Below are 14,905 nucleotides of genomic sequence, written 5' to 3' on the forward strand. Positions count from 1 at the left end.
AAAGGGTAAAAATTAAATATGTCAATATATATGAAGAATTTAAAATAGTATCTGATACAGAGTATTATGTAAATATCACTTATCATTGTTGCTGCTGTTATTATTAAAATAGGTATAAGTCTAACAAGTTAGACAAGTGGGAAAATAATAGATTGTAGAGTCAGACAGAAGGTTTGGTAGTGTGCCTGACACTAACCATGTAACCTTGGACAAGTACCTCAGCTTTAGAAAAGCTATTTCATCATTTGTGAAAAGGAGACAATAATATCTACTTATAGCATTTTGAGGATTAATAAAAGATACTGTTCATAAAACAAATTACACACAGAGAAGTGATCAATAAATAATAAATAACAGTGATTATTATCATCACCATCACCCAGCTTCTTTCCAAACAATAAGGAATTCGTCTGTCCTCTGAAGAAGTCATGCATTTTACTTTGAGTTCCTTGAAAGAAATCACAAAAATGCAAATTTAATTTTGCTGCATAACACTAGCCAAAGAATTTTCCTGTATCTCAGGAAGAGAGAAACAGGAGGAAGGTGTCTTTATCTAAGTTTGCCAAATCCAATCCTCTGACAAAAGTACATGGAGTGTTAGAGGTCTAAGTAAGAACACATTAACAAGGCAGTTTCATCATGTATGTACTATTTATTTTAAGAGCAATCACTTCACCTTGTTGCTTTACTGATGTATCAGTGATTTGTCTGTACTAAAAAACGGTTTTTGATTTGAGGCCTGTAAAAATAAAATCAGAGCTCTGATTAAAGTTGGTGCATTGAATAGTAAAGGAATAGTAAAGGAATAGTAAAAAGGTACAGACACACAAGGGTAAAAAAAAATTAGAAAATATAATAACAAAACTTTGAATGTTGGAAAGTACATGGATAAAATGGTAACTGAATTCACCTGAACAAAGCAGAATTCTAATTCAGAAGTAGGCTGATTGGTATTAGCTCAGAAATGGGAAGCACTGGATATTACTAAAAATGAGGGTAGAAATGAGGCTGAAAAGAGGAGTGCTGGGGTGCCTGGGTGGCTCAGTCAATTAAGCATCTGCCTTTAGCTCAGGTCATGATCCCAGAGTCTTGGGATCAAGTCCCACATAGGCTCTTTGCTCAGAGTCTGCTACTCCCTCTCCTTCTGCCTACCACTCTACTTGTGTGCTCTGTCAAATAAATAGTCTTTTTTTTTTTTTTTAAGAGGAGTGTTGATTGAAAGTCTCTTTAAAAAGAAGATTTGTTTTAGAAGAAGATTAGTTTTTTTTAAAAAAAAAGAAGGTATGTAAAATAAGAACTCAAGAAAGAGACTATGCAGCAGCAGAAGAGAAGGAAAAAATTTTCAAAACTAGAGCATTAAGGGATCCCTCGGTGGCGCACCGGTTTGGCGCATGCCTTTGGCCCAGGGCACGATCCTGGAGACCCGGGATCCAATCCCATGTCGGGCTCCCGGTGCATGGAGCCTGCTTCTCCCTCTGCCTATGTTTCTGCCTCTCTCTCTCTCTCTCTCTGTGACTATCATAAATAAATAAAAATTTTTAAAAAAAGCATAGAGCTTGAAAAAAAAACTAGAGCATTAAAAAATCACGTGATACTAGGGGTCAATCTATGCTGTGCCCCTAATTAGCTATGTGACTACAGTGCCCAAGTTTCCACTTCTGTAAATGAAGGAGTGGATCAGATGAGTGGTTCTTATCCAGGGTACCTGGTTATGTGTATTATAGAAAAAGCTCCCCATCACTGAAGAAGGTGATCTCAAAAAGCCATTTCTAATTTCAACATGCTTTACACTTCAAATAGCAAAGCTCACTCAACAGAAACTGAGATTTCCTTTAAACCATCCTGAAGGACACCAGGAACAGGCATAGAAGTGTAACAATATGAATTTACTCCACTAATGAACGTTTGTAAAATGAATGAATGTACCCATGGTAGTACTGTCATGATTCAGTTTTATATCTCAAATTAAATATGTTCATTTCCAATAGACTACTATAACATACAAACCTTCTCGATATGGAAAGTTTATAAATGGATTCATAAACTATATAACTAATACTCATAAGTCTATCCTAGATGTCCAGCTGACTTTAATGTTGCTGTTTTCAACTATTGTTTCAATTCTTCTGTCACAGAATCTCAGCCTTACCTTTTCTTTTTTTGTATTCTTCTTTTTGTATTATTTGAGAAGTAATAAATAAGCACAGAAGTAAAATTACAATTATTAGGAGGAAATAAAATGAAAAGCAAAAGCACATCTGTCCCACTGACAGCTGTGGACCCTCTTCTCCATCTCTGACATTAATTATTCCTGTAATACCTCCCCAACTTTACTATGTGTAGGCCTCTATTTCTTCAATTATATTTATATATTTATTGAGGAAATCCAGCAATTTTCTCATTACAAAAGGTGAAGAATTTAGCTCACTTACACTACTATATCCTTTAAATTTTTTCTTAGTTATATTTTTATCTTCAGTTCTATACATTAACTTTCTTTTTTCTTAGGATTTTATTTATTCATAAGAGACACACAGAGAGAGGCAGCGACATAGGCAGAGGGAGAAGCAGGTTCCCTGCAGGGAGCCCAATGCAGGACTCATTCCTAGGACCTTGGTTCATGCCCGGAGCCGAAGACAGACACTCAACCACTGAGCCACCCAGGCTTCTCTATATGCTACCTTTCTAACTTGGAATAATTATGAGCTCTACTTGATCCACTACTTTAGACTATATGTCCTGACTACTCATTCTGTAATATAAGAAAATCAGTATCCATATTTCCTTCCACCTCTATGCCTCTGCATCATATTCCAACTTCTAATATCATGCCATCTCTTTCAAATCATCAAGGTTTTAACATTTGTATTCTTTTCAGAAACAATGATTGGGTCTTCCACGCTTTGTGTGCAGACTTATTATGAAAACAAAGTCTATAAACACATAAAATAGGTGAATACTTGTTAGAGTGGACACAGGACATATGGTTAGATTAATGGAAAGTAAGATGTCAGCATGTAGTCACTAAACCAGACACCTGAAAAAGAGTGTTCTAAATATAGAGATCAATGGCATCATCTTTCTAATATTTAACTCCTCAGAATCACATCTCATTTTGGTTTACTTCATTTTTAACCATTACTTTCTTGTTCAGCTTTTCATTTTTACTACATTTCTAAGTACCTTCTTCTCCCAGTTGGTAAGAATACTTGCTGTTCCCTTGGCTCAGAACATTCTTTCTAGGCTCTTCATATATTGCCCTTTAATACTTGAGGTTTCAGCTCCAGTGATACCTCGTCACCAAAAGATTGCAGTTGTTTAATCATATTATTTGTAAAAGTGCTCAATTAAATACTGATTTGCTCTTAAGTAGCTTCTTTCCAGAACTGCTGCATGGCTGTGCTCCAGCAATATTAAAAAAAAAAAAAAGGATCCAGGAAAGATGAATGTACAGCATTTAAGAAACACTGGAACTAACCCAAAAGTAAAGCATAAGAAAAGGCCACATGTGGAAAAAAATGCAATTGGACCCTTGCCTCACACCAGTCCCCAAAATCAATTCCAGGTGAATTATAAACCTGCATATCAAAGACAAAACTATAAACATTTAGAAGATGATGTACACGAAAGAGTATTCTATGTCTTGGAGGAGAAAAGGATCCAAAAGGCACAAATCATAAAAGATAATAAATTCAACTATCTTAAAATTAAGAACTTCTATTTATCAAAAACACCATAAAGACAGTGAAAGATAAGCCATAAACTGGCCAAAGATGTTTGTAATACATACAACCAACAGAGGAAAACATCCAGATTATATGAAGAACTTTTACAAATCAATACGAAATGACAAACTACCCAAAAGAAAAGTGGGCAAAATCTGACAAGGCATTTCACAGAAAAGGAAAACAACAATATACATATGGAAAAAGGGCTTGACTCCCTTGGGAGTCTGAGAAATAGAAATGTAATTGACTATCAAATGCCCTTTGTGGCCCCAGAAAAACCACACTTCCCAGGAGTCCCTTCCTGCTGACTCTACTCTGGCCCAGTTACTCACTTTAACCAATAGACCCTTTGCCAGTTGTACCAAATCTGGAAAAAGACTTGGCAACTTCCATTCTTGCAGGAGGCCCTGAATGTGCAAGTGAAAAGTCTAGCTACTTTGCTAGATGAACCACAGGGAGATGAGAGCCTACCTGGAGAGAGAAGGAAAGGCCCAGCCTTGCCAGTGTCATAGTTAACAGCCAATTCCAAGAGCCTCATGGGTGACCACAGGGAGGATCAGTAGAACAAGCACGCAGTTGAAGCTAGCTGAAACTGCAGAGTGTAGTTGCTTGTTTGGGGATGGTTGGTTACGTGGTAATAGATAATTGAAACTAATTTTTTTTTTTTTTTTTTTTTTTTACTGTTTTTGTTTTCCAAAAGCTTGGAGGTAAAAGCTGTCAAATATACTGAGGGGAAAAAAAAAAAAAAAAAACCTACTCAGTAAAGTCTTAAGACTTTTTGTGACCACATATACTACTGGCATTGTGGTTAGCTAACTAAATTTCCAGTTATCTATTAGTTAATATTACTTTTACAATTTAAAATATTTTTAAATAAATTAAGTACCAATGAGTGAATAGATAGAACAGATAAAAAATGAAGAGTAAAGGGAGTTATTAATTTTTTGAAAATCTAGAAATCTTATTAACTGTTAACCCAAAGAGCTACCTCAACTGAAGGCAAAGCAGACTACCATTCCATCAGCAGTATCTACTATTGATATATGTCACTCTCTTCTATCAACAAGCACCTATAATTTGTCAATATCTACCATTTCAAAACATTTTTATATTCTTTGAACACGTATCTCCACGTCAGGAAGTTTACCCAGAGAAACACTTGCAAACATATTCAAAACTATACATACAAGACAAAACAAAAAACTATATGTAAAAGAATATTCACTGCAGCATTCTTTGTAATAGGAGCAAATTAGAATCATATATCATCAAGATTCATTAAATAAATTATGATACATCTATACACCAAAATACTGAATGGGCTTTAAAAAGGATGCCATGAATATGTGTATGTACTCCCCTGGAAGGTATATGAGACATTATTAAGAAAATAAAATTATAAAAATAACTTGTATAGGATTAACCTACTTGTCTAAAACTATAGTATTAGATCTGCAGAGAAAAAAATCTGGAGCAGTGTACATTAAAATTAACAGTAGTTATTCGTGAGGATAGAGAATGCAGAGGACTTGGAATTAACATACCATATATTTTTGAATTGCTTGAATATTCTAAGACCAAAATGTGTCATCATAACAGTAACAAAGAAAAAATAAACTATCTTAAAAGAAACTGTCTTTCCTGGTTTGTGTTCAATTTCTCATTCCTTACCTTTTTCTGGAGTTCCTGTGGCTGAATCTCTCTTCTAAATGATTTAAAGAAATCAAAAAGCCATGTTTAGATAGGAATAAAAGCAGAAAAAAATTGAGGGAAAAACTGAGTGGGGGTTTCTGTCCCTCTAGATTACTCACGTGGATTCCTTATGCCCTATTCGGGAGCAAATGCTAGATTGGATGGACCACAGGTCGAAGTTTAGGTAGCAATTCTGATGAACCCAAGTTAACAGGTGGACTCAGCAATTCATTTTATCAAGTGCCACTTTTCTTTGTGCTTTAAATCAAATGAACACCGGGGTTTACAAAAATTTTATTCTTAGAGGAGGGAAAAACCCTTTATTCACCCTTTATTTCATTCTCAAAGCACTTGGTGCTGGTGAATATAATACACCAGGACTGAACAGAAATGAAAGCCAGGTGTGGTAATCAATCCCTAAATTGACATCATACTTCAAGCTGAATGTTGTAAGTGCAAATGATGAATAACTAAACACAGGGACATTCCCAAACAGATGATATTTTTGGTTTTCACCAGAGTCTACTTCACAATAAAAAAAAAAAAAATCAATTCTAACAGTAACAATGATAACAGTTGGGAAGGTGTTGTACAGCATGTACTGCATTGTAAGTAAAAATGTGTTTGTTTTACATTTATTAATTCATTAGATCCTGGCAGATACTCTGTAAGTTATATTCTCTTTTTCTTCTGCATTTTGCAGATGAAGAAGTTGACACTTGCTCATGTTAAGTAACTTCCCCCAAGGTCACAGTAGGTGGAAGAGCTTACTATATAAAAACCTAAATATTCTGGCCCAAAGTTCATGCTCTTAGATGGCATTTAGAAGGAATCCTTGAGGAATGAGCAGAAAAACATCTTGTCCACCAAAATGTAAGCCCTAAAGCGAAACTATAAATATAAATCAGTACCCCAAATATTGCTTGAGGAACCAGAATGCTGTACCTTGTCAAATGATCACCTATAAAATCTTTCATATACATAGTATTTTAAAACCATGAATCACAATCTAGGATATAGCAAAATGCCTAAGGTTTCTAACTCAATGGTGATGGCTGTCCATTTACTGGTCAGGAGAGCAATAATATATTGAAGAGTAAACTGATGAAGTATGCATAATATCTAGCTATATCTTGTTAACAGGCATAGCAAAAAAAATTTTTTTAATGGAAATCTCAGGTTTTATAGCTACTTATTCAATATATATTCACTTATATAAAGAGTCATAGTGAAAAACATTTAAAAGTCAAGTTATCTGCAGAAAAGATTCATATAAAACTTATTTTCAGAAACTGATATTCAACTGATTGCCATCAGTTGATTGCTCTTATATATGTAAACTTCATTCAAGTTTCTGCAGGTTTGAAAATACAAAGACTGACATTTAAAGCCTGTGTAATGTATCATTAAAAAGACATTAAAATGGGAACATTTCTAACTTGTCAAGAATACACAGTTTGTTAGGACAACAACTATAGTAATTGTTTACAAGTTTCCTTTATGAGTATTAAATATATCATGAACTGTTAAATATATTAAAGGGGAAAAGATAAAGCTGAACCAGGGTTGGAGAATTTAAATTTACTTGGCTCACAATAAGGCCAGGCAACTAAAACTTTAAAGGAAAATCATGCAGTTCTTTCTTTTTTTAAAATAGTTTTATTGAAGTATAATTGATATGCAATAAACTACATATATTTATATTGCACAATTTGATTGGTATTAGCATATGTATATACCTAGGAACCATCACCACAGCCAAGATAACAAACTCCATCACCTCTAAAAGTCTTTCTGTGTCTCTTTGTAACCTTGTACTCACCCACTCTTGTACCTGATGAACTAGGTGAACACTAATCTACTGTCATTAGAGATTATTTGGCTTTTTCTGGTTTTAAGTTGATGGAATTATATAGTTTGTAATCTTTTAAGTCTGGATTCTTTTTTTTTTTTTAAGTCTGGATTCTTTAACTTAGTTTAATTATTTTGACTTTTATCCATTTTTTTTTAAATTTTAATTATTTATGATAGTCACACAGAGACAGAGAGAGAGAGAGAGAGGCAGAGACACAGGCAGAGGGAGAAGCAGGCTCCATGCACCGGGAGCCCGACGCGGAATTCGATCCCAGGTCTCCAGGAACGCGCCCTGGGCCAAAGGCAGGCGCTAAACTGCTGCACCACCCAGGGATCCCTATCCATATTTTTTCATGTATTAGTAGTTCCTTTTTATTGCTGTGTAGTATTCCATTATGTGGATATAGCCCAATTTGTTTATCAGTGCATCTGCTAATAACATGTGAGTTGTTTCAAGTTTGAGGCTATTAAAAATAAAGCTGCTGTGAACAACAGTATGTGGATGTGTGCTTTTATTTCTCTTGGGTAAATACCTAGTAAAATGGATGGATCATATAGTAGATGTATGTTTTGAACTTAAACAGACTTCTGTGAAGTTGTTATACAATTCTTACATTTGTATCAGCAGTGCACGAGAGTTCCAGTTCCTCCACATTTTTGACAGGGTAAGTCTTTAAAATTCTGGCCAATAGCCAAATTACTTATAGCAGTGTAGTGGTACATTACTGTGATTTGACTGTTCATTTCCCTAATTGTTAATGATATTGAGCATCTTCTCAGGTGTTTACTTGCCATCTATACATCTTCTCTTGTGAAGCATCTGTCTTAATCTCTTGCCTGTTTTAATTTAAAAATTTTATTTATTTATTCATGAGAGACACACAGAGAGAGGCAGAAACATAGGTAGCAGGAGCCTGATGCAGGACTCGATCCTGGGACCCTGGGATCACGACCTGATCACGTTCTTTTAACAGAACTTTCTGAAAATTTTGATGAAGCCTAATTTCTCAATTGGTTCTTTTATGGATTGTGTTTCTGGTATTATAGCTAATGAATCTGTGACTAATCCAAGGTTGTAAAGATTTTCCCCTGGAAGTTTTATAGTTTTTGGTTTTACACTTATGTCTATGATCCATAAGAGAAGATCTAACTGGAATACTCTATCTAATACCCCATGAATTATTAATTTTATTCCTCAGGTTGATAGGAACAAGCAATATTCCCAGTTGTTATTTTACTTATATTAATTATGAAATGAAATAATCACTTTCTTTGAAAAGTTTCCATCCCTTGCTCACCAATTAGGTTTTCCTCATTAGTTGGAACTAACTCCAAAATACTAGTACTTTTTATTTTTTTACTACCTCTTCGCCATCATTTAGGCCAAACACCATATTCCGAACTTAGAACAGTATGTCTTCTAGCATATACCTAATATTACATATTTGAAGTCCCTATTACTATCTTATTTCCATGGCAAAATTTACTTGGTTTTAGGATAGCATCATCTACTTCCTATCCTGTAGACTCTCACAATTACATCACTTCTATATTTCTTTCCTATTGTTTTTACCCAAATGCTTTTAACTGTGATTCCGGTTTCTTCATTCTTAAATTCTTAAATCAATTGTAACTGTAAGTTGACACTGATTTAGAACTGATTTAAAGGCCTAATTTATTTCTCAATCTGCTTCTATAATGTCCATAGTTTACATCTGTGATAGACATAAGAGCTTCTCTAAAGTGCTACAGTTCACCCCTAAGGTTTGAGCCTTCACAAGCATACTGATAAGCATTCACGCTATCTTCTTTCAAGGCAATACTCGCCTGGAGCTGAGGGAGAAAGAAATCTGTGGTTTAAGGCTCAGAGACAACTATGATAACATACTTTTGGAGAACTGAGGAAAGTAAATCCCAAAATAAAAAACAGTGGCAAGGTTAGAGTCTGACCTGTAATAAGGAGAATACTCATTGCTGACTACTTGATAAAAGAAAACAGCAGTGGCAAGGATTAAGAGGAAAGACTGGCTGCTGCTGTAGCCTGCAAGAAGTTGAAATAGGGATGCCAGAGTGGCTCAGTTGATTAAGGGTCTGCCTTTGGCTCACATCATGATCCCAGGGTTCTGGGATTGAGCCCTGCATCAGGGGGCCCTGTTCAGTGGGGAGTCTGCTTTTCCCTCCTCCTTTGCCTCTCTCCTCCAGTTCTGCTTGTGATCATTCTCTCGTGCTCTCTCTCAGATAAATAAATAAAATCTCAAAAAACAAAAAGAAGTTGAAATAGCCCCACGAGGTAAAACAGTAGGTGTGTAGTATAATTACTTTTTATTAATCTCTAAGGAACACTAATGTTCAACAAAAAGAGAGTAAAGAGACTGGACAAAAGGAAAGTTAAAAATAGGTTAAAAGTTCCAAGTCTGAATGTTGATTGAGGCATATCCAGATGCAGAAAAGAGTTAACACAGCAGGCCTGAAACTGCTATCCTTAGAAAACCCTGTTTGCAAGGCTGACTCTTGGCAGCCAGCATGAGAGCTTGGATTTTGGAAGGATTTTCATCATCCCCTAACTGATAATGGTATTTTACCATGCCCAAATGGTTTGTAGAAACAATATAGTTTATGCTGAACATCTGTTTTCCTTCTACAAGTCTGGAAATCAGCACATGCTAGGCAAAGAGTACCTATATGACCAGCCCTCAATAAAACCTCAGCACTGAGTCTCTAATGAGCTTCCATGGTAGAGAGCACTTCATATATGCTAGATGTTAGAGAAATTAAGTGTATTTTGTGTGACTCCATTTGGACAATATTATTATAAGATTGTAACTGATTTCCTCCAAATTTCACCCCATGCACCTATTTCCTTTGTTGATTTTGCTTTATATTCTTTTACTATTAAAAATAAAAAAAAAGAAACAGCTATGAATATAACCTTATGTTGAGTCTCATGGGTCCTCCTAGTGAATCACCAACATTCCCTAGTGGGGTGGTCATGGGAACCCTGATAACCCCAATTTCTGGATTTATTAGATTAGTATGGTCCCTTGCTTAAAAAGATGTAAAGTGCAAGTGACACTCAGTTTCAGTTCTCCTCTATGAGAAGGTGCTCTCAGTACTCAGGCAAATACTTTGAAAAAAAGAGTACCAAGCAAGCAAGATTAAGATTCATTTATATAGCAGAGTGAGGGTATAGAAAAAAACAGCATGCACTCAACCTGTCAAGCATGCAGGCTTTTATCAAGCACTTATTTCATGCCCAAAGTAAAGCAAAATGCTTAAGCCTAAACATCTTTTGAGAACTCTGAACACTGCACAAAGGCATAAGCCAAAGAAAGCAATAGATTTATGAATCAACAGAGCATTAAACTGAAAGAGTTAGTGCCTTGACTCAATCTGGAAGAACTGAAGTTATCAACATGGTTAGCTAACCAATGAGAATAGTATTACCTCCTATTGTCAATGAAAGGCTTTATTGATACACAGTGAAAGATGGAGGAACACTGGACTGAGGCCTCAGTGCTAGCAGTGCTGTGTTCAGAGAGACATAAAGTTACCTTTTATGTTTATACTTCCTCTAGCCTATTTTCTTAACATGTTGCCTCCCAAGTAGTATATTTATATCTGACTGATTAAAAAGCATGACTCTCACTCTTAAAAAATACTAACAAGTAACCAGGAAGATACAGTATTCTAGGGACTGTTTATCAGGGCTTTCCTTTAATCAATATTCTATTTGAAATGAAATAAATTGACTTAGCAAGGCAGAAATCACTCCTATGGCCTGGGAGATTAAGATCATATAAGAACACAAGTCAAACATTGAACTCCAATTCCTAAATTTACCTGACTGCTCCATTCTCATAGATTTCCTTCAGTTCAGTATTCTTAACATTCAGCATCGCAAGATTTAAAGCTGGAAGGCACCTTAGGTAACATCAAGTCTATTCCGATGTTTAACAAAAGAAACTTACTGTTCTCTTCCCATGGCATTTAAAAAAGATTATCTTGCATTGTTTTCTATCTATCCAACTATACATCCTTCCTTCCCTTCTTTCCTCCTCCTTCTGTCCTTATTAGATCCATACTGTCTCTTTATTTATTTATCTTTTTTTTATAAATAAGTAAGTTTTATTTTTTTTTATTTTTTTTAATTTTTTTTTATTTATGATAGTCACACACACACAGAGAGAGAGAGAGAGAGAGAGAGAGAGAGGCAGAGACACAGGCAGAGGGAGAAGACTCCATGGAGGCAGAGACTCCATGCACCGGGAGCCCGATGTGGGATTCGATCCCGGGTCTCCAGGATCGCGCCCTGGGCCAAAGGCAGGCGCCAAACCACTGCGCCACCCAGGGATCCCCATACTGTCTCTTTAATCAGAGTAAGTCATTAAAAGGGAAGTCCTGCATCTAATTCAGGTTTTTGGTAGCTAATGTTGTAACCTGTAAAAATCAGTCTAGCAATGATTATATTTGTGATGTTTGAATTTTCATTGAGTTTGATTCACTATTATTCAGCAATAAAATCAGCTACCAGTAGAAAGGTAAAAACATATGCAACATACCACAGATTCTTTATGAAAAGAATAGACCTCACTCAGGCTAACAAGTCCAGCTGTGACTAGTTTGTCTCTTTAGGTAGTAAACTTAATGATTATGGGAACTTATAGACTCCTCCTATCTAGGCATTAGTCACTACTCGAGGTAGTCAAAAGCCATATATGGCTATTAAAATTAATTACAACTAAATTAAAAATTCACTCTCATTAGCCCCATTTCAAGTGCTCAAGTGTTACCATATTGGACAGTGCACACAAAGACCAGTTCCATAATCACAGACAGTTTTACTGAACAGCACTGTTCTAGATGTTCTAACAGGTACTTGGATTCACAATTAATTTCTCTATGTTCTTTGTTTTGCTTATATTCCATCATGTACCTAATCCAGAGGCTATCATGACTAATAGTAAGTATATATCCAAGACACACACACAAAATTATAGGTACAAAAAATAAATAATAGAGTTTTAAAAGTAACCATGTAGTAGGGCTTTAAAATTATTATTTCTCTAAAAGACATAGGTTTGGCCATTAATTCTAATTGAAGGGGGGAAAAGCTTTAACTTTTTAAAATTTTTTTTAAAAAAGTTATTTAGGAACAGTATCAACTGGGTAAAGATGGTCAAAAGGTACAACTACCGGTTATAAGAAAATTAAGTTCTGAAGATAAAAAATACAAAATGATGACTATAGTTTACCAATACTGTTATCACATGTTTGAAGGTTGCTAAGAGAAGAGATCCTAAAAGTTTTCATCCCAAAGAAAAACACATTTGTAACTATGTGAGGTGATACACAATAACTTAATGTTATATGTCAATTATAGAAAGAGAAGAATATAAGTGAAAAAAATGAGTAAAAGAAAAAAAGAATATCAAACAGTAAGAGTTTTAAAAAAAATAAGTACATCAAAACTCATATATCCTTTATGCAGACATATATTACATTACACCCCATTTTCTTCACCATTTGCATAGACATTTGCACACGTTATATTTTTGAAGCACTTGAGAGTAACTTATATACATCATGACCCTTTATCCCTTAAATACTTCAGTGGCCATTTTTTATAAATAGAAATATTCCCTTATATAATCACAGTAAAGCTATCAATTCCACAAATTTTACCTAATCTACCATCAACATTCTGATTTTATCAGCTGACCTAATAATGTCCTCTATAGTATATTCCTGCCAATATTATGGGATATAGTCTAGGGTCAGATACTGCATTTGTCATATCTCTTAATTCTCTTTTAATATGGAATATGTCCACAGTTTCTGTCTTTTATGATATTTCCATTTTTGAAGTATATAGCCCCCTCCCTCATTTAGTAGAAGGCCATCATTTTGTGTTTGATGTTTCCTTGAGATTTAAATTCAGGCTCAGTGAAATACTGAATAGATGATGTATTCTTATGGTTTAACATCTGGAGATTTTTAGAGTTCACCAGTCTTTTTTGGGAGATGTTAATTTTTATCACCTGGACAGTTTTTCCACACTGTATAATTACTGTTTTTTTCTCCCTTACAATTAATAAGCAGTGTTAAGGGGAGACTCTTAAAGACCAAGCAAATATCCTGATCTTCTTTCTCATTTTCCCCTAGACTGAGCAGCCATTGATGACTCTTAATTCAAGTTTTTTCATGATGGCTTCAAAATAAAAAATAATAAATTTTCAACTTTAGCAGTCCCATATTTATCAGTTGACCTTTGGCATTATACTGCACATAAAAACCCTCCTTCTTCCTCCATCCATGTATGTATGTATTTTTGTATCACTGATTTAGATCCATGAATGTCTATTTTCCCCAATAGTGTGTAATTCGTTTCTGTTCTTATTTAAGTTCTTAATATGTCATATAGTTCCTGTATTATGTGATATTACTTAAAAATGAAGTGATGACTGAGTTATTAACATTATCCCAAACTGGCTGGAAAGGTAAGGCCTAGTCCCTGATGACCAGAAAGGGACAGGCAGAGAAGGTGGGGAGAATGTAGAAGGCTGGATGGTGTGGAAGGGTTCTCACATGACATCAGAATCATGAAAAGAAAGGACCTGGAATAAAAGCAGGCACAGGCTTTGCAGCTATAGCTGTTAGCCACAAATGGAAATGTCCTATTTTATGTTTTGAAAACTGGCTTCTATTTAAGGGACAACATATGGTTAATGAGTTAAGCTTCTGTGCAAGAAAATTCCTGAGAAATTATGATGCACAGCAAAATGGGCCTAAAATACGTGTAAAAGAATGGCAAAAGTGGCAGCATTAGTTGAGTACGAATAAACTCAGAACTACAGTTCAATACAAAGATGTCATAGGAGTGCAGCAACACCACAGTTACTACTTATTTTTCCTGCCACTACCCAATTCAATCAGGCCTCAAGAAATGTGACCCTTTTTCAACAGTTACTTCAGAGCAGACTTGTCATTAAATAACTATGGAGAGATCTCATAAAGTAAAAGACTTGTTTCTGCATGTGAAAATTTAGAAGTAAACTTTCCAGGTAGGTATATTCAAGATGACACTCATGGAAATTAATTTCAGTTTCAGAGTATGCTATGCTTTAAAGACAGAAGAAGTAGAATCAGAGTGACAGTCCCACTGGTTGGAAGACAGGAAAACAGCTGCAGTCAGCAAGGAAATCTTACGAGGAAGTCTTCTGAGAGTTTGTGAGGTACATATGTCACTCTATAGAGACAACTTTCATAGAAGAGGCCCTGACACATAAGGGGAGTTCACTGGCAGTAAAAAGAAAAAAAAAAAAAAAAAACTGGAGGGGAAGGTTGCACAAGAGGTCACCAAAGTGAAGGAGAAATGAGGAATAAAAAAATAATAGCAGTTAGACTGGAAAAGACCTTAGAGATTTCTCTTTTTTCCTCCACTTTCTCATCTTCTATCAAAGAAAATGAAAGATCAAAATAGTTAAATGATTTATGCAAGTGCACCTAAATGAATTATAGAAAGAGCAAAAATTAGAACCCTAAACTCATTTTCAATCAAGCAGCCGAGGAAAACAGCAAGAGTACTGACCTTGAGATCACAAAGTCTGGGTTTGAATTTTTACTACAACTGG

General features: G+C 35.2%; 1 protein-coding gene across 16 annotated transcripts in view; it reads right to left on the bottom strand.

Annotated features, from left to right (window-relative positions):
* Positions 1-14,905, bottom strand: part of KIAA1328 (protein hinderin) — a 377,583-nt gene that overhangs the window by 203,840 nt on the left and 158,838 nt on the right. For 13 of the 16 annotated variants that reach the window (XM_038543408.1, XM_038543400.1, XM_038543406.1 and 10 more), the window contains one exon: positions 374-448. The exons of the other annotated variants lie outside the window; for them this stretch is intronic. In XM_038543408.1, the coding sequence (XP_038399336.1) occupies positions 374-448 (75 nt within the window). The remainder of the gene's footprint in view (positions 1-373; positions 449-14,905) is intronic. 16 annotated transcript variants of the gene reach the window in all.

Source organism: Canis lupus, chromosome 7, assembly GCF_011100685.1.
Source record: "Canis lupus familiaris isolate Mischka breed German Shepherd chromosome 7, alternate assembly UU_Cfam_GSD_1.0, whole genome shotgun sequence".
Classification (NCBI taxonomy): Eukaryota; Metazoa; Chordata; class Mammalia; order Carnivora; family Canidae; genus Canis; species Canis lupus.